The 20,138-nt window shown below is 39.0% G+C and overlaps 1 protein-coding gene across 1 annotated transcript; it reads left to right on the forward strand.

The window, feature by feature from the left end:
* Positions 1-504: 504 nt before the first annotated feature.
* Positions 505-19,359, forward strand: LOC120592954 (nuclear body protein SP140-like; the record flags this gene model as incomplete). The annotated part of the gene is made up of 10 exons (XM_039850708.1): positions 505-2,482; positions 3,055-3,138; positions 5,156-5,236; positions 6,360-6,443; positions 7,531-7,617; positions 11,439-11,525; positions 12,704-12,757; positions 16,046-16,150; positions 18,026-18,168; positions 19,312-19,359. Coding segments are annotated over exons 1-10 (936 nt in total), but the record flags the coding sequence as incomplete, so codon positions are not given.
* Between the last annotated feature and the right edge of the window lie 779 nt (positions 19,360-20,138).

Here is a 20,138-nt window from a genome sequence, read left to right on the forward strand (position 1 = left end):
AGGATAGGAAAGAAAGAGCAGTATCATAGGAAGCAAGAGAAAACATTGTAGGAACAGAGAAGAAAAGAGAAACTCACCAGGAGAAAGAGAGGATCCAAGAAACATCAGCAGAGAGTCACAGAGGCAGAGATCGATAACGACCTACAGAATTGAATGAAGGGAGAGGATTTGGACAGAGAACGAGGTGTAGGAAAAGCCAAATCTCCCCTGATGGGAGAATCGTTCTCAGTCTCCAGTGAAAGCCACTGAAGCAAAGCTAACTTCAGTCAGATTGTTTTGCAGAGTGGGCCATTCCAGTTTCTCAGGCTCTCCTGGTTGTCTGATGATTTTCTTGGGGTGATTTCTTTTTGGTCACTAATTGAGATGCTCATGAGATTTCATTCCTTTCTGAAGAGGACAGCAAAGCCTGTTGTGAACCTGGTGATGGAGAAGAGCCTCAGGAAGTCTCGAGCTCCTCATTGGGGTCTGGGGCAGGTAAGGAAGAGGGATTGTCAGTCCTGGACTACGAGGTGTCAGGTGGCTGAATTCAGAACTGGTGTATCCCGATGTGTTAAACTCTGAACATTCTCCACAGTCAAACATTTAGTGTATCTGGAATCCCATGAGTCACATAAATGTTTCTAAGTGCATATTCTAATACAAATATGCCTAAGACACGGCTTGTCTTTCACACCTATTAATAATAAAGACTTGGAATGTATACCTACACTCCCTTTATCTCCTCTAGAGAATAAAAACTAATGATTATTCCCTTCGTAATGAATTATTTTGTGCCTAACTTTGGAAAACCCTCAAAAGAAACACAGTCCTTCCCGTCCACTGCTCTCAAATCTAAATGATAATTTTTGTCAAATATTTTGTATTATGTCACATAATTTTTCAACGAATTTTGGCAAACAAGATGTATTTTTATCTGAAGTGTATATGAGTCTTTTACCAGTTGAAATTGTTCAAGCAAGTGGATGGACTCACTGTGGCAATGACCATGTGGGACTTACGGGGGTTCAGGGCAGCCAGGATCACCTGGATCGCAGGAGACCCAAGAAAGTATGTAGATGCCCTGGGGTGTGGATCAGGGCTCTGTGATAGGAGACTGTCATCCGACGAACATATTTTGATGGCAAGAGCAGGGTAGAGCAGAGAAATGGTGGGTCTGGGACTTGCCATATGTGATGCAAGTGATCAGGACTGAGCTAGAAAGACAAACAGAGCCACGAGTAGGAAAAGTGATAAAGAGTAGTGAAAGGCAATGAAGTAAAAGACCAAGAAGGAAGTCAGGGCCTCAAGGAGATGACCAATCGATCCTTCATGGCATAGAAGCAACAGTGTGTGGTGACAGAAAAATGTGCAGGAGAAAGGAGGTGAATGAGTCTGAGTGGAAATGCGAAGGAATAGAGGAAGAGCAAGGGTGTGTGAGATCTTAGGTGAGGTCCTTGGAGCACTGAACCTTTTTTCAAGGAAGCTCACCTGAGTGCTGAACACCAGAAATCAGCATGATCTCACAAAGGTCTGTTTTGTGGTCACCACATTTGGTTGGTTGTTTTCATGTTTCTCTGTAAGCAAGAAACTCCACAGGACCAATGGAGGCAATTGTGAAGATCTCCCTGACCTGCTGGCGGATGATGGGGATGGTTGTTGTGGCTTAAATGACTAATCAGCCCATTAAATCTATTTGTCTGGCTGTGGAAAAGAGACACGTCCCTTTCTCTTTTTCAATACAAATATTCATCATTCTCTGCCTCTCTTCCCCACGTATGTGAAAGGCAAGGGGGAAAGGAGGGCTAAGTGCCTTAGTGGACAGTCCCCTGATGTAGAATTTAAGGACAGAAAAAAATAAAATTGTAGGTTGGGGCACCAAATGGAGTTGCCTAAGTGGGCTTCATTTTATCTAAATGTATATGGAATCTAAACACTACCAGCTTGGGGTTTGAGAAGAGAAAGATAATTTTAATCTTACTCCCCTGGTTTGCATGGGAAGAATGAAATACTAGGTATAGGAAAGACAAAGAGAAGGTGAGTTCAATGAATAAAAAGGGAGGTAATGGAGTCAAGAGGTAAAGAACAACACCAGGGAAGAAAAAACAGAAATGCAGAGATGGTAGTGGTCAGGAACAGAAAAACGTAGTCAAAGAGATGCATGAATAGCTTTAGGGTACAGAGTCAGCAATGTGTAGAATCAGGGTTAGCAGAAGTAAAGGGGGAAGGAGAGAGGAGAAGAAAGATGAAAGGGTCTAAGAGTGCTCCGTGGTGCAGAGCAAAGCTTTTTTGGTGCAAAAATGCTTTTATTCCGAAGAAGCAGTTCTGAGAAGTAGAGCTCTGATGCGCTGTGGACATGACCCCCCTCCAGGTAGATCCAGGTCACTCTCATTGTCTGTCAATATTCTTTTTCTCTCTTCAGTGTCCTGTGAACTTGTAGATCTAGAACGGGATGAAGGAGGAACATCAGAAGAAATGCCAACATTACTACCTTATGATGGAGAAAGTAATGATGATTTAAATGACCTATGACCTAATTAATCTTTACTTTTCTATCAACATAGAAGTCCACCTATTCTTTCATCTTCTTTCCTATTCCCTCATCCACTCATGAATCGATACACCCATCCATCCATGTGTCCATCCATCCATCCATCCATCCACCCACCTATCCACCCACGCATGAAACCACTCATTTATTTGTCTATTCGTCCATTCATCCGTCCATTTATTAATCAATAAATCTATTCATCAACACATCCATCCATACATACATCCATTTAACCGCTCGACTGTTCGTCTGTCCATTTATCCATCCATCCATCCATTTATCCATCATTCTTTTCATCTGTCAATTCGTCTGTCCATTCATCTATCCATCCACCCACCCACTCACCCATCTGTCCATCTATCCATCCACCCACCCGTGTCCATTCACCCTTCCATTCATTTTCATCCATTTGCACTCCAGATTGTACTGGGACAGACATATCACTTTCCCATCATGGCTGGCATGAACATACTGAAGTCTCTTTCTTATCATTGTCCATGGTCCATAATTTTCTTCATTCTCTGCAGTGACCTATGATTCTGAAGCTCTACAAATAAATAATGAAGGAGTATTAAAGAAGGCAATTAGCCTAACAGCATCTGAGGGAGAAGGTAATTATGATTTAAATTCCCAACTACCTCAAAAAATGTTTGTTTTCTAGTCATCATGGAAAAAGATCTCTCTTTTCTCTCAACCTACCATACACTTCCTCATCTTCACATACATAGAGATGAAATTGCTTTGTTTTCCCTCAACTGCCAGAGAGACAAAAGATACAGGTGAGCTGAGCTCCTGGGAGGTGAGGGAATTCTTGCATGAAGAATAGAGGAGACAGAATATGCTACAGGTAGAAGGGGGCAGCAATGTGCCTGGGTGATTTTCCTAAATGTGTGCTGAAATACAGATATTAGTAGGTTATGGCAAATAAGGAAAGGAGAACTTTTCCATCCTGCTTCTGGAAACACCAGGAAATGGAAAGAAGTTTTGTGGATGATGACTATCCTTGTAATTTAGAAAGGTGCTGTGGGAGACTGTTAGGATAGAGTTGATTAGCAAAGGCTCTCTGGCACTGTGTACAATATGAAATGAAAGAATTTTTGTCAATTTGAGAGAAGACATCTGTGAGAATGAGGAAAATGTGAGAATGAGGAAAATACGTGAAATAATGGAATTTTCACAGGCATCCAGAAGGTTAATGGTCAGAGAAATAGAGACAGAGAGAGAGACAATGTAGAAAGGTTATAGCCTCAGTAAGAAATGAGATACAGAGATAAAAATTAGAGAAGTTATATATAGAGAGGCAAACAAATACCAAAGGATGCACAAAGGAAAATATGCAGAGAAAAAGTTGTATCAGAATAATTTAAAGTCAACAAAGAGTGAAAGCTGTTGTATAAGGAAAAGAGAAGTTGGGATCTTGTGATGGAGACGTACCCGTCCCCGGACAGGAGCTTCTGCCACCAAAAGGGCTGCACCTCAGTAGTGAGTTTCCATGATAAGGTCTCCGCAGGTAGAGAGTGGTGCTCAGAACATACAGAGAGTAATACTCCTGTCCTTGGCAGCCTCAGCTTCTCTGTTAGCAGAATGAGTCTCAAGGGCTTGCCTGCTAGGAATACCTGTCCCCCGAGGTCATCATCTATGACCTGATGGCATTTATTGCAGGATCTTCCCCATTAGGATATCTTTGAGGAACTGCCACTTCCAGAATTGAAAGCAATATTTTCTTTTATGTAACTTGGAACTCTTCCTTACCAGAGTTGGCCCCTCAGTAAACAGAAGATCGATGTTGTGTTCTCTCTTGCTTCTATCTTACCCATTTTCCCCATGTTAGCACGATTGGTATTTGCAGATATAAATCAGATCTTATTACTTCTTCATATAAACCTGGTGAGCTTTGTTGCCCTTGGATTGCATCAGTAATCCTTCCTGCGATGTTCTTTGCCTTCCATTCACAAAATAGGCTGAGGTGCCTATTTTGTGTGTCTATTTTGTGCGTCTCATGTTTAATGAGAGCATATCTATTTTCAGTGATTGCAATGTTCTATTCTTTCTTTTATGTATGGGCCTTTGAACATCTTTTCCCTGTGTTTATTGGTGTTTCCTTAGCTCACTCTGCTCCTTATTCCATGCCCTGATGAGGCTTTTTGTACTGTTTCAAGGATGCCTATACTAACACCTAGTATGAGAAAGGCGGCGTGAAGGCCACAAGTGAGATGTGAAAAGGTAAAAAGGAGCAGCATGAGGGACTCAAGAGAAAAAGAGGCAGGAGCAGAGGAGACAGATACACATCAAAACAAAGAGAAGCATCTGGAGACAATGCCATAGGAAGCAAGGAACAGAGACAGAAATCATGTGCAGAGGCAATGGGGACAGGAAAGAAGTAGAGAGAGGATCAGGTGTATGTGTGGGGAGGAAGAAGGTGGATTGTTCCCAGCCTCTGATGACAGCGATAAGAGTGAGTCCACCGGCAGGCCAGGTGGATGCAAAGGGCAGACCAGGGTGGTCTGGAACAGGGCAGTCTCACCTAGGAAGTATCTTTGCTTCCCAAGTCTTCACTATGCGTTTTCTTGCCATCATTTCCCCCTGGTTCTATAGTGAGAGCCTGAGGGACTTCATTTTGTTCTTCAGAGGACAGGAATGCCTTTTGGGAGCCCTGTGATGGAGAAGAGACCCAAGAAGCCTTGTATTCCTCACCAAGATTGGAACCAGGTGAGGAAGGAGCGGGTTGCCAGCCTCGAGGTACAGGGTGTCAGGAGGCTGAATCCAGAGCTGAATAGCAGGGCCCTTAGTGTGAGGACTGGTGGTTTCCCTCTTCATCCTGTAGTCTTAATTACAAGAGAACCACCTTGTCTTTTTCCATTTCCATTCTTTATACTTGTGTATACTAAAGATGCAATATTGTGATTTTAATTCCTGTTCACCTTTATTTCTATATATGAAATGAAAGCTGAGTAATTAATAAGTGCTTAATAATTATATTATCATGTTATCATAACCTTGGTTAGGCTTCAAAAGTAACATGGTTCTGAGGTCTACTTGTCAGAAGAAGGGTCAATGACTCTCAAGCCCAAATTACAGCATGCCACATATTTCTCATAGGTTACGGGATTGCGTAGGACTTTTTTCCTTCAAAGTACTGCCTCATAGAGCAATAGGTCTTAGTCAGGGAAATTGTTGTTGGAAATAAGGAAATGGAAGCATGAACAAAGGACACTCATTTTCCCCTCAGATCAATGTAGGAGGAAACGCAGATACCTGTGTCCCGAGTATCTCACTGCAGGTGATGGCTGTGTGAGGCTAGTAGGGGTGAACATGGTGACATGGTCAGTGTCAAAGGGAGACCTACTGGCTCCCAGGGTGATGAGAACAGCACCTGATACACAGACACTGCCACTTCTCAAACAGAGAATTCAGGAGGGAGGGAGAGGAATCTAGGGAGACAGTGAGCGAAGGACTGGATTTTGGTGTAGGGACTGGAGAGGCCTGGGAGAAGCGAGCTAGAGAGAATATGCAGAAAAAAGAGATCCAGATCACCAACGAGAAATGAATGATAGAAAAGTAAAAAGATAGGAGAAGTCAGGGGAAGCAGAGCTCACAAAATCTAGGAACCACAAAGACTCTCCTAGTGCAGAAGCAGAAATGTTTGGAGGTCGGTCTCTAGGTAACTGAAGAGCAGAGAGCAGAAGCATGAGGTCGTGAGGTGGAGTCAGAGGCAGACCAGCTCCTGGTCAGATATGAGGTGACGTCCTTGGAGCAGATGTCCATTTCCCAAAGGGCAGCTCACCTGTGCTTTGGACAGCCTGGCTCAGCTCATTCCCTTGTTTCTCTTCAGTGTTGTGTGATCCTGAAACTCCCCAAATGATCACCAAAAAAGAACGAGACGAGGTGGCCAGCCCAGCACTATGCGACAGAGAAGGTAATTGTGATTTCAATTCCCACTTCATGAATGGAATCTTTATTTTTATGTTTTTCACCTCTTTTCTTCTCTTCTCCTATCCTGATTTCCTTCATATACCCCTACAGAAGAAATGTGTAGATCAAGTGGAAAGGATGTGATGATAGTGACAGCAACCATGTTGTCCTCCAGATCAGGTGAACCAAAACGAAAAAGGTCTAGGGGCAGGGACATCCCAGTAGGAGATACTTGAGCCTCCTTGGTCTTCCTGGTTATCTCAGGGTGAGCTTCCTGTGTGTCTTGTTTATTGCCTATAGATCTTGAATCATGAATAGTCTAGATGTTCTACTGTTCACACTACTTATAAATTGATCATGTGAAAAAGAATTTTCCAGGATTTCTAAAGTTAGTTCTTATTTAGGACATTTAATCTTACAGTTTCATTTGCAGAATAGATCCCAATTCATTAAATATAAAGAAGGTTTTGTGTTGTTTGTTTGTTTGTTTAAGAAAGAAAGTGTTAGATAATGGTTGGGAACTGGCAAATTTTGGCATTTTTCTCTTCTTTCATAGAAATACTATCAAATGTATTCTTTTCTTTTTGGGAAGCATGTGGTTTAGGAATAGCAGACTTTCAGATGCAGAAGAGATTATGAATGTTAGCTTTTAGTCATAGACACAGGGTTTCTGGAGTGTGGCTGTTGCCAATTGGCCTATTTTGAGAAGTGTAAGGCTGCCATTGATTGGTCTGTTTAAATGTGGTTAATGATGTAAGTAATCATTGGCCAATTGGGTTGAGTTTAAAAATGATCCTGGTAGTTGTTGCAATTTTCAAAGAATAAATAGCTTGAATCTAGAAGACTACAATGTTTTAATTTTATTCTTAGGGCTACATATAGTAAAATAAAAGTAGAGGAAGCTGAGTGAGGTGCCAAAGATGGGAAAAGCATGGCTCTACGGCACCACGGGTTGATTATTGGAGCAGGTATATTTTTCCGAGGAAGCAGTTCATCTTAGCTTAAAGTATAATGTAGCATGAGAGCCCCAGGAACTCTTCCCCTTCACTGTCTCAGGATCCATGGACAGTAATTTTCTTGTTTCTCTTTAGTGTCTGTTGGAATAGAAGCTCTCCAAAGGGATAGAGAAGGAGAATCAGAAGAACTTCCCTCTAGCCTACTACCCTGTGATGGACAAGGTAATTATGACTGAAAAATTATAAAAACAGAAACCAAGTTCTCATAAAGAGAAAAAGCAAGAGAAGAAAAAAGAGAGACTTAAAGGAAGAGACAGATATCAAGAATTGTCTAGACCTATAAGAGGATGTGACCTTTGTATTGGATTAGAGAGAATGTACAAATGAACTCTTTATCACCTAGGTCTTTTTTAAGACTTGGAAAATGAATGTTTTAGTTTTTTATTGCTGTATAACAAATCACTAAAAACTTAGTAAATTAACAGAAGACTAATATATGATGTCACAGTTCTGTGGGTTGCATGTATTGATGATTTCAACACAGTTCTCCAATTAGGGTCTCACATGGAGGAAATCAAGATGTAAGCCAGCCTGCATTCTTATTGAAGACTCTGGGGGAGATTTATCCAAGTTGTTGCCAGAATCCAGTTCCTTGTGGTTGTAGGACTGAGGTCCCATTTTTATTGCGAATGGCTGAATAGGGATTATTCTTAGCTCCTACGGGCCACTCACTTTCCTTGGTATATGACCCCACATCTTCAATCCAGCAATAGCTTGTAGAATTTTTCTCAATCCTTCTCAATCTTCTTTGAATCTGGCATCTTCTTTTGATTCCATGTGGAGAAAAAAAACACTCTGCATTTAAAGGTTCATGTAATTAAAATAAGCCAACCATGACAATCTTCTTTACTTTATTTGTTGATGCTCAAAAAGTTATTTTTCCCTCTCAGTTTTATTAGATACAATTGAAACAATGTACTATATAAGACTGAGGTGTACAGCATAATGACTCAATTTATATTATTGTGAAATTACCACAAAAAGCTGAGTTAACATCCATCATCTCATATAGCCACAAACACACATGCACACACGCAGACACACATGCACACACACACACACATGAACACACAAGTTTTATTTCTGTCATGAGAGCTTTTACAATATGCTCTCTTAGCAACTTTGAAATATTCTATATAGCAGTATGAACTATAGTTATCACATTGTACATTACATTTTTAGTACTCATTTATCTTATAACTGAAAGTATGTACGTTTTGACAACCTTCATCCAATTCCCACACCACCACCCCCATTCCCCACTTCTGGTAACCACACATCTGATTTTTCTTTTTAATGAGTTTGGTTTTTGTTTGTTTGTTTGTTTGATTGATTGATTTAATATTCCACATTAGAATGAGATCATGCAGTATTTGTCTCTATGTGATTTATTTCACTTATAATGCCCTCATTTTCATTAATGGCAGGATTTCCTTCTTTCTCATGAACAAATAGCATTCCATTGCATATACAATTTTTTTATTCATTCATCTGTTGATGGGCATTTAGGTTGCTTCTGTGTCTTGGCTATTGTAAACAATGCTGCAATAAAAATGGGGGTGTTAATATCTCCTTGTCAGAGTTATGTTGTTTTCTTTGGATATATATCCAGAAGTAGAATTGCTACATCATATGGTAGTTCTATTTTTAATTTTTTGAGAAAGCTCCTTACTCTTTCCTACATGACTCTACCAATTTACAGCCCCACATAGAGGTCTCAAGAGTTCCCTTTTCTCCACATCCTTACCAATATTGGTTATCTCTTTTCTTGATAATCTATTTTGCTTAACCTCACTTCTGTATTACAACATAACGTAAAAATGGGGGTAATATCATGATATTCATGTTCCCTGAGGTTAAGAAAGGAAATCTTAGAGGATAATCTTAGAATTTTGCCTACCACAAAGAGGTTTAAGTAAATCTCTAGGATATAACTGTTCAGATGAGCCATTGATTTTTCCTAGCAAATAATATAGACTATCCTGATCAACTGGAGCATCAAACAAAGCTGAGCATAAATGCATTGAAGAAAAGATTTATTTTTAGAGCAAATGTAGTAATTAGGTTAGGCACTACAAGAAAAAGAAGTATGCCTATTTTATTTATTGCCTGCAGATCTTGAATCATGCATAGTGTAGGTATACTTATGTACAGATCAACTATAAATTGATCATGTGTAAAAACTTTTTTCAGAAATTCTGAAATTAGTTCTGTGGCACATTTAATCTGCTAGTTTCACTTGAAGAATACATCCCTACCTGTTAAATAGGTAGGGTTTTTTTTTGTTTGTTTGATTTTTTAAGAAAGAAAGTGTTAAATAATGGTCTAAAAGTAAGTTACTGGTTGAGAAATGGTAATGTTTAGATATTTTTCTCTCTCTTTTAATAAAAATTCTATGAAACATATTCTTCCCTTTTGATGTGTGAAAAGTTCCCCATTGAAACCTAAAGTCATCTTTTGCGAAATTTGGCCACTTATTAAGAGAAGTGCAAAAGGTAGAATCATACTGAGAGTACAAAGAGGAAGTAGAATTCTGCCCGGGTAGACTGTACCTTTGTTCCAAATAAGTCCGTGACAAACAGTAAAGAGGACAGAACATTCAGTCGTAAGTGTGATAGTGTCCTGGGTGTGAACGGAGTACTGGGTTTCATCCACGCAGCAGAGACTAAAATGTGGACATATGATCAATTCCATAGTAATAGTTGACATCGGATGATGTACCTAACAACGTGATTTTCTTTCACAAGTTGACACGATGTCAGGTTTCTTTATGAAAGTTTTGGTGAGGGACTCACCACAAAGTGTGACCGAATGCCTTTGCACAATGTGCTACTATCTAATGGACTCACACCCATTAATTAGTCTTTGGAGCTGACTTGGACAGGGGACTTATGAGGTCTATGCCTGAATCTGTTTTCTTTGGATTGTTTTCTTCTAACATTCAAGAAGCACAGGAAAATCAAGAACAAACAAATAAACATGAGACAAGACTTTTAAAAAACAGACAAAAGAGAATGAGAGTAAATGAAGTAGTAAAAGAATAAGCACATTAACAGAATATTTGCTAAATGCTGTACCTCCAAACTAAGTGTCTAACTACTTTGTATCTAACTGCATACACATCTTTAAATAATCAGATAAATTCAGATATAAAAGTTCATGAAATACATCAGAGCTCAAGTTGTTGTTGAGACAGATTCAGTTGGCAGTGGATCAGGAAGACAATCTGAGTTGGGCAGAAGAAGCTGGGGATTTATACCTGTTGGTCTAAGGATCTCACAGGACACCTCTATGCAAGATTCTTTGTGATTATCTTGGTGGGCACTCTATTTTCAAGGGATAGCTCATCACACAATAGCTGAAGCTAAAAGAAATTTTTATTGCTTGCTTAGCAAGGCACATGGTGGGAGGAGGCACTATACTTATTGGACCTAATTTCTTTAAAAATAAAAACTACTAATTTACATAGAGTTTTGGGAAGCATGCGGTTCAGTCACTGTAACTTTCAGAAACAGATGTTATTATGAGTAGGTTAGCATTTAACCAGGAAACAGGCTTATTGGAGAGTGGCTTTTGCTGATTGTCTGATTTTCAGAAGTGTAAGGCTACCATTGATTGACTTGTTTAAATATGGTTAATGATGTAAGTATTCATTGGCCAACTAAGAGAAGTTTAAAAGTGATCCCGGTAGTTGTTATAATTTTCAAAGAACGAGTAGTTTGATCCTAGAAGAGTAAGATCTTTTCATTTTATTCTTAGGGCTGCAAGTAGAAAAGTAAAAGTAGAGGAAGCAGAATGAGGCGTAAAAGATGGGTAAAGCTTGGCTCTGTAGGACCTTGGGTTGATTATTGGAGCAGGTATATTTTTCCGAGGAAGCCATTCATCTTAGCTCAAAGGATAGATGTGTAGCATTAGAGCCCCAAGAACTCTTCCCCTTCACTGTCTCAGGATCCACGGACAGTAATTTTCTTGTTTTTCTTCAGTGTCTGGTGGAGTAGATGCTGTCCAAATGGATATAGAAGAAGAATCAGAAGAGCTTCCCTCTAGCCTACTACCCTGTGATGGACAAGGTAATTATGACCAAAAATTTATAAAAAGTTGAACCGAGTTATCATAAAGAGAAAAAGACAAGAGAAGAAAAAAGAGAGACTTGAAGGGAGAGATATAGGGAGGATCAATAAAAGATTTTAGAGGAAGAAGTGAAAATGGGGATGTGCAAAATTATAGAAAAGAGGATCATAGGGACTAATGAAATGTTTTCATAAACCACAATTTTGTTTCAGGCACAGAGCGACCAGTAGGTGGGAATGAGAAGTATTCCAATGTTATGAGCTTCTCTAAAGATATTCCAGAATATACTGAAGCAAGGACTGAAAGTAGTCGAGCATGTGACACAACAGCTAAGGCTGTGTGAGGGTCAGGGGATAAGCATGGATTCACTGGTACCACAGACTCTGGGTAGAGTTGTGGCATGTGGTCCAGTCCATCTTATTACCCTGTTCTCTGCATGTATTCCATCTGACCATTTTGGGAATAGCATGGAGTCAAGATATTATTAAAACATCGTATTTAAAGGATCGACCCTCTTGATTATACATGAACGATGTAGTAGAAGTACACTCTTACATTGGCAGTGTCTTGTTTACTACATCAGTATATTAGTAATAACGTTTGTATTTGTACCGTGATTTCTTTCCCTGTGATATCCAATAATTCTTGGAATCTGAAAGAAGCAGAGTGCACTTCTGCTAGTAGATCACAGTGTCATTTTGTCAAAACCTTAGAAAGGCCTCAAAAGACAAGTGATCCTCCCACTTAATTGTTAGAGGGAAAATTTCAGATCAACTACTCTTAACACAGTAGATGTTTCTGATAGATGTCCTGCAGCCTGTCATTAATTCCCCCATGTTTTCCTACAAACTTTTGCACATAAGATCTTATTTAATTTTTTCACAAAAAATCCTAACCATGACCATGACAGGATACCTATTCTTATCCATGACTCAATTGAAAATGTAGGTGTTTGAGAGTGTTTTTCGAAGTCCCATTGAGAAATATCAAAGTCCTAGGACCCATTCTGGATCCCTACTTCTCAGTTCAGTAAGTTTTTAGCTCCTTTAGAAAAAAGTGAGAAACAATAATCTAAACATCTTTATAAACTCAAGCCTCTGTAGCATGAATCATCCCAGGATTTGAAATTTTTATTAATTTCTTTTAGTTTTTTTCACCATCTCCTATTATTTTCTAGAAACTGTGGACCTTGGAAACAACTCTACTTTGGGAAAACCCAAGAGGAAAAGAGGTAAGGTGCATAAGATTTTACTTGCTTTTGATGTTAAAGTAGTTATTTTAATGCATCTTTTCAATAATATGAAAGATGTCTGCATCCTAATCTCTGGAACCTGTAAGGTGTTATCTTCCATGGCAAAGGGATTTTACAGATACAATTCAGGTAGGTACCTTGAAAGGGGAGATTATTTTGGATAGCTGTGTGCAACCAATGTATGAACAGACCTTAAAAACTGGACAGCTGTTTCTGAGCAAGAAGTGAAATGGACGATACTCACTGAGAGATACAATATTTTGTCTTTGAAGATAGAAGAAAGAAGCAAAGAATATCATGACCTCTAGAAGCTAGAAAGTCAAAGAACTAGATTCTCCTCCACAGCCTCCAGAAGGGAATGAAGGCCAACTGAGACCTTCACCTTATCCCAGAGAGACCCTTTTCAGGCTTGTAACCAACATTAACTGTAAGATAATAAGTTTACATTGTTTTAAGCCACTAAATTTGTGGTTAATTTTTATGGCAGCAATAAGTTATTACAGAAGAGTAACGCAGATTTTGGTTATTAAAAGTAAAGGTCAACTGTGACACACTCCTATAAATGTGGAAGTGGCTTTGGCATTGGATATGGGCTGAGGGAAATTGGGCAAGGGAAAGAATTTTAAGTAGAACGATAGGAAATGTTACATGGCCTTGAGCAGTTAGTTAGAGACGTGGTGCAAAGACTGCTAGTGAGGGCTCAGGGGGAGGTAAAAACTAGCGGGGGACAAAAACTGTGTTGTCTTAGAGACTTCATACTTCATGCTGAACAGATGTCAGTAGACATGTGTAGGTTGAAGGTGAGGCTGATGAGAATTGAGAAGTAAATAAGGAACATGTAGTTGGAAACTGGAAGAAAGGAGATCCCTATTTCATAGTGGCAGAAAGCTTAGTGGAATTCTGTCCTTTCAATAGGTGGAAAGCAGAACTTTCTGGATATATAATAAGGAGATTAATAAGCCAAATGATAAAGGTGCAGCTAGTTCTGTTTTGTTGACTATAATAAAATGTGAGAGGAAAGAGATAAATTGAGGGAAGAATTGCTAAACCAAAAGAATTGGGATTTGATAATCTGGAAAATTCTCAGCCTAGCCAGGTTGCAAGAGATGCTTAAATTATGAGACTCACTGTCAGCAAAGTGTGCTCTGTAGAATGAGCAGGAGTGTGGTTGTACAACTTTTTACTATTGCTTCAGAACTAGTGAAAATTCATAGTATCTAGTTACAGAAAAGTTTCTTTGAATAGTTTACTTATGTAGCTCCTAGACCTCAGCCACCTCATTAGAAGCCCCAAATAGATTTTATCTTACAGTTCTGAAAAGTCAGTAATTATAATAGGAAAGCTCTATGGAGGAACCTCTTTTTAATGGAGTGATTCTCCACAACATACGTAGAAGATCTATAAGGTTCTTTAGAATTTTATACCAGCTGAAACCAAGTCATCCATGTCCCATTCTTAGAACCTGTAATCTGTTACTTTACATGGAGAATTTTACACTTGAATTTTATATAGTTTTATTAACCAACATCACCTCAATAAGTTTCATATAATTACAAAAGAGAGACTTTGAGGATGTGATTAAGTTATGAATCTTGAGATGGGGAGATTATCCTGGATTATCCGAGTGGCACCAACCAAATCACATGAGTCCTTAACATCTGAAAACATTTTCTGTAAGGGGTATGTACTCCTGGAATAATGATCAGAGAGACGCAGTGATGCTGGCTTGGAAGATGAAGACAGGGGACAATGATCCAAGAAATGTGGGCAGCCTTAAGAGAGAGCTAGAAAAGATTTTAAACCAATTATCTTCTACAATTCAAGAAAGGAACAAAGTTCTGTTGACACCTTGAGTTTAACTCAGTGAGATTTGTGTCATATTTCTGGCCTGCATAACTGTAAGATAATAAATTTGCATTGTTTTAAGCCGTGATGTTTATGATAATTTATTACAGTGGAAATGCAGAACTAATACTTTTCTCAAAACAAAATGAAAAGACAATTTCACTTTTATATGGTTAGATTACATCTTTAAAAATAGCAATTTATATTTTTTGAAAATGTTCACATCTTTATGTTATTTATTATATCTTATAATATCTGAACTTTGTAAATTTGATATGTATCTTTCCAAATTATTTCTATGCATATATAAACACATTTAGTATTCTATCATAAATCTAAATAAGTCTATTCATACTATTACAGTTCCCTTACTTTAAATAAACATATGCACAAGACATGGTTAAATTTTAACATATTGCCAACTTAACTTTAAAAACTTTTCTTTGAAGATAAAATTTACAATGAAATGTAATAAAATTAAGGGTATCATTTCATGACTTCTGAGAAATGCATTGTCCTGTATAGTCCAAATCCTATCAAGATGCAGAACATGACCATCATTCTGGGAAGACCTTTTTTCTGGTGTTAGCCTTATCCCTCATTCATCAAAGGCAATCACTATTCTTATTTTTCATGAAAACTTAATTTAGCTTGCTTTAAAGAGCGTATTCTCTTTTAGCATAAGATTTCTTTCCCTGAGCATCATATTTTGAGTTTTATTCACGTTGTTGAATGTATCAGTAGTTGGTTCCTATTTATTTGTTAGTGCACATTGTATGAACATGACAAATTTGTGTATATATTCTCCTATTGATAGACACAAAGAATATTTACAATTTTTCACCAGTATAAGAAAGCTGCAATGAACTTTCTTGTGCAAGGCTTTCTGTGGCTCCATGCCTTCATATGTCTTGTATAAATTCCTAGAAATGATAAATGCATCAGTCCCTTTGTCCCTGAAACCCATGTAGGAGTGATGCAGCATACAGGTCGTGCCAAGCCGAGGGCAACGATGTTCAGAAACTGTTCCTATCTCTCAGAAACCCACAGTCTTAGGAGGGAGCGATATAGTCTCTCGCCTTTTCTCCAGCTACCTAACTGCAGCAAAATAGTATAGCTAGAAAGCTCCCTGCTCAATGTGACAGCAGCTCTTTGTTTCATTGTCATCTAAGAATCGGTGGAGCTGATGACATTGGGAATTAAGGCAGTCTGTGTGAAGGCATTCTGGCTGGCTGGGATTTGAGGTGGGAAGTCTACAGTTTTATATCAAAATAGCACTTGAAAGACAGACTTAGTAACTAGAGATTTGTTTAATAAAGTTTCATAAGTACCCCTAAATCTTTATAGGAGTGACCTCAACATGGGTGGAGGGTACGCATACAATTGCGAAATGAGACAAAATGAAGAAATCTTCTCTTTCAGAGTCAAGAAAGCTCACAGATGAAAGTGTGGATTTTTGCTCTCAAATACTTCCTGTGACCTGTGGTGCAATAAAGGGGATGTTATATCAAAACAAATTGGAACAAGGTGAGTTTTATTGTCTAGTTTAATTTGCAACTCATATGTAAAGGAATCACAAGAAATGATATAATTACCCATGTGAATTATATATTGTCCAAGAAATTACGGCCCTAGTTTGGCACGAGAAAAGGAAGAAGGAACCCTAAGATGACATTTTCACACTTTAAGGAACGGTACATATTGAGCGCTCACCCCCACAGGGAAGTGTCGGTGAGGATGCCCAGAGAACCAGAGGAGTGCAGGAACTTCATTCTGTGGGTGTAAAATCCTGCTCATTTTACTTTGAATTAGAAAGAAAAGAGAAGGGCTCTCAGCCTTCACATCCTACATTCTTTTTCGATCACCATTACTAGGACAGGGTTCTTGATGTAGTGAGATCACAGAATGAGTCCCAGCTTCAGCTATGCCAAAAGGGACTGATTCATCTGCACGGAAAAGGGGACCATTCTGAGCCTGAAATTCTCTTCTTAAAAAGGGATAATAAAAAAGCTGCCTCATGGAGTAACTGTAAGAATTAACTTACATAATTAATTTAAAATACTTAAATCACTATACTGAGATATAATTATCACTTAGAGTGTCCAATTCTACACTGAATTTTGCTGTACATGCACAGGACTGTACAGTCTTCAGCACAATGTAATTTATGAACATCTCTGTCCCCCACTGAAGGAAACACCGGGTCTATTAGCAGTCAAGGCCAATTCCTATCTCACCCCACCACCCAGCCTCAAGTAAATACTAATCTATTTTTTGCTCAATGAATTGGTGAATCCTAGGTAGTTCAAAGTTAAACCATTCAATATGTGCACTTTTGTGATTGGCTCTTTCACTTAGCATGATATTTTCAAAGTTCACTCATGCAGTAGTATGTATTAGTTGTTCATCCTTTTTTTATTGCCAATAGATATAATATTCCATGAAGTGGATATACCATATTTTGTTTATCCTTCACCAGATTGGGTGTTTTTTTTTTTCACTCCTTGGAGTTATGAGTAATGCTGTTTTAAATATTTGTGTGAACATATGTTTCATTCTTTTGGGTGTATATTTCCAGGAGTGAACTTGCTGGTTAATATGGTGATTCTGGATTAACTTATTGGGAACCAGCAAATGCTTCCCACAGTGGCTGCACTATTTTATATCACCTCCAGCAATGTATGAAGGCCTCAATTTCTCTACATACTTTCCAACTTTTGTTATTGTCTGACTTTTATTATAGACATCCTAGTGGGTGTGAAGTGGTATCTCATTGTGGTTTAGATTTGCTTTTCCCCCCATGACTAGTGAATGTTTAACATATGATTCTCTTATACATAACTTAAATTTCCCCTGGATAACATTCAAAGTTATTTTTAATATCTGCTATCTCTGATTTCAAGGATGGATAAATATATGTTTAATTATGCCATTAAACTGGATGAAAATTGTTGCAATAAAAAGCACAGATGTTGTTACGGTGCCATTCAGAGCTGCTGAGAGCCAACCTGAGATCTCAGTTCAGCGTGCGGTTCTGCCTCCACATTGTCCCAGGGTGTTTTGGAGACCCTGACCAGTTCCCTACCTCCAGCAAATTAAAATCTTTTCATCCATCAGAATCACTTGCTTTTTCTTTTAAAAGTTATTTAAAAATACTTTTATAAGGTTGATTTCTATGGTAATTGTTTCTTTTTTGTTATACATATGTCAAAGAAATGTGCACAGAAAGTAGAACTCTCTTTTGAGGGGACTTACAGTTTGAGTTTGGAAATTCTGAAGTCTGAAAGGGGAAGTCAGACTCTCCTACTACTGATCCCAAATTATGTGTCTTGAGCTCAAATTATGTGTCTCCAGATCTGGTGAGGACAGAGACTTCAGGATCAACTTATCCCTCTCTTACAGGATCCACGGTGAAGTGTATACAGGGTGAAGATGGAAGCTGGTTCACCCCTCAGGAATTTGGAGTCAAAGGAGTCTGTTCAGGCTGGAATTACTGGAAGGATGCTGTGCACTGTGGGGGGAGGCGCCTACGATGGCTGATAAAGGTATTCCAATGACTAGGGCAGGAGATGCGACTTTCCTTGTACTCTAAGATAAGATCACTATTTGCTTACCAAATAGTTGTTAAGTTATAGCCAAAGCCCTGAGGACCCCTGGCTTTATCCTCTCACTGGGGAGAGGTGTCCCACACTCATATCTTAGTACAAGGCAGCACCTCAGTGTGGTAAAGGGCTCCATCAGGATAGATGCAGGAGCTTGGAAGACGGAAAGTTCATTCTGACTTGAGTGCTGGCAGACAACATTATACACTGAAAGGAGAAAGTCTAGAGTCAAGCAAGTAGGAAGAAGATGCTCCAGAGAAAGAATGGCATGAAAACCAGAACCACGACGAACGTAGCTCCGAGTGTTGAGGTAGACGATTGGTGTGTGATACGGCAAAATCCATTCGTTGGGGTTGTTTGTGGAGGGACTTCATGCCAGGCTAAGAAGTTTGAACTCAAAACTTGGACAATGTAGAATCCATGAGGTCTCCTGAGCTGTGAAATGATGTATTAAAAACAGTACTCAGACAGCCACGGGGCCTTGAAATGACTTCAGTCTCTTTCAGCCCAACAAACCCATACTCAACCTGCAATGCTCAGCTCAGCTGTCACTCCTCTCTGAATATTCCCTAACTGGCCTGCCCTGGTCATTTTCTCCCTGGGCCCCCTGATCCCACTGCTAAGGCCCTTCTCGCACTGTATTATATTCTCCTTCCGTGCATTTTCCTTTTCCCTCCAGACCCCTCCAGGGCTTGTCCATCTTTGTGTGCCTGAGGTTGTCTAGAGTGTCTGATCCCCAGAACGTGTGGGATTAGTGTGTGTTGATGAAACAGCCCTGGTGTGAGGATGCATGCTTGAGTGGCACTGGTGGGAATAGAAAGGAGGTGTGAAGTGTCAGATGGTGAGGGAAAACGTCCTAAGACAGGAAAAAAGCACAGGAGCAAGGGAAAAGGTTCTCAGTTGATTTTCCAGGTACCATTAATGAATTCTAGAAGTACAGGTGAGAGAGATGATTTGTTGTTTAGACACCTTGGCTTTGAGCTGACTGCGAGACATCAAAGTAGAAATATTTGGGAGCGAGGTAGAAATATCAATCTCACAAAACGTCAATATAGGCTAACCATATACTTGGATCTTTTTATTCAGGAAGGATTTCTACCTAATCCTCCAAGAATATATAGCAAAGGAAAAAAGGTAATGATGATACAACTTTCTACGTCTTATCCTCACATAACTGGTTTTTCATGTAGTGTATGTTATTTTATGGTCTCTCAATTGGGTAATTATGATTAAGCTTCCACCAACTTTTATTTTGGAGGGGCACGTGCCTTCAGAGTTGCTACTGTGAACATTATGTTGTATATAAAGCAAGGTCATCCTTGGATGGCAAACCATTTAAGATGTAGATGATTAAGGAGTCATCAAAATAGGTCTCATAGATATGCTTTAGTTATAGATGTAGATGTTGTAAGGTCTCAAAGTTGCAAAAGCAAATGTGATTATAAAATATATAATATTTCATAATAATGTGACAGGATTATCTTCAATTCTAACCCAGATTTTTTTTTTTCATAAAAGTTACTATTTTCTAATTGTATTGAAATCTAATTGAGCAAAAGTTTGCTTACACTCCTTGAGAGGACCCTATTATAGTAGATCGTCTTATATTGGACCAAATACTAAACCATATATCATTCCATAAGATAGGCAACTAAAAGCATATTTCTTTTCCACTTTTTCATCTTGCAATAAAATGTACACAGACATACAGAACTCTTTCTCAAGTGGAACATATTACCCTTCATGAGGATGGAGCTTTTGGGGAGGAAGCTCTTGGGAGACCAATGTATTTTGTTTGAGGGCCTGACCTGGAAAATGGTTGACCTTGATGCCACTCACTTGACTCCCCCTGAGGGGCTGCACAGACCTCCTTTCTGTCAATGGAAGAAGTGAAGTCAATGGAGGCAAAAAAA

This window comes from Pteropus medius, unplaced genomic scaffold (assembly GCF_902729225.1).
Source record: "Pteropus medius unplaced genomic scaffold, Ma_sr-lr_union100, whole genome shotgun sequence".
NCBI classification, from domain to species: Eukaryota; Metazoa; Chordata; class Mammalia; order Chiroptera; family Pteropodidae; genus Pteropus; species Pteropus medius.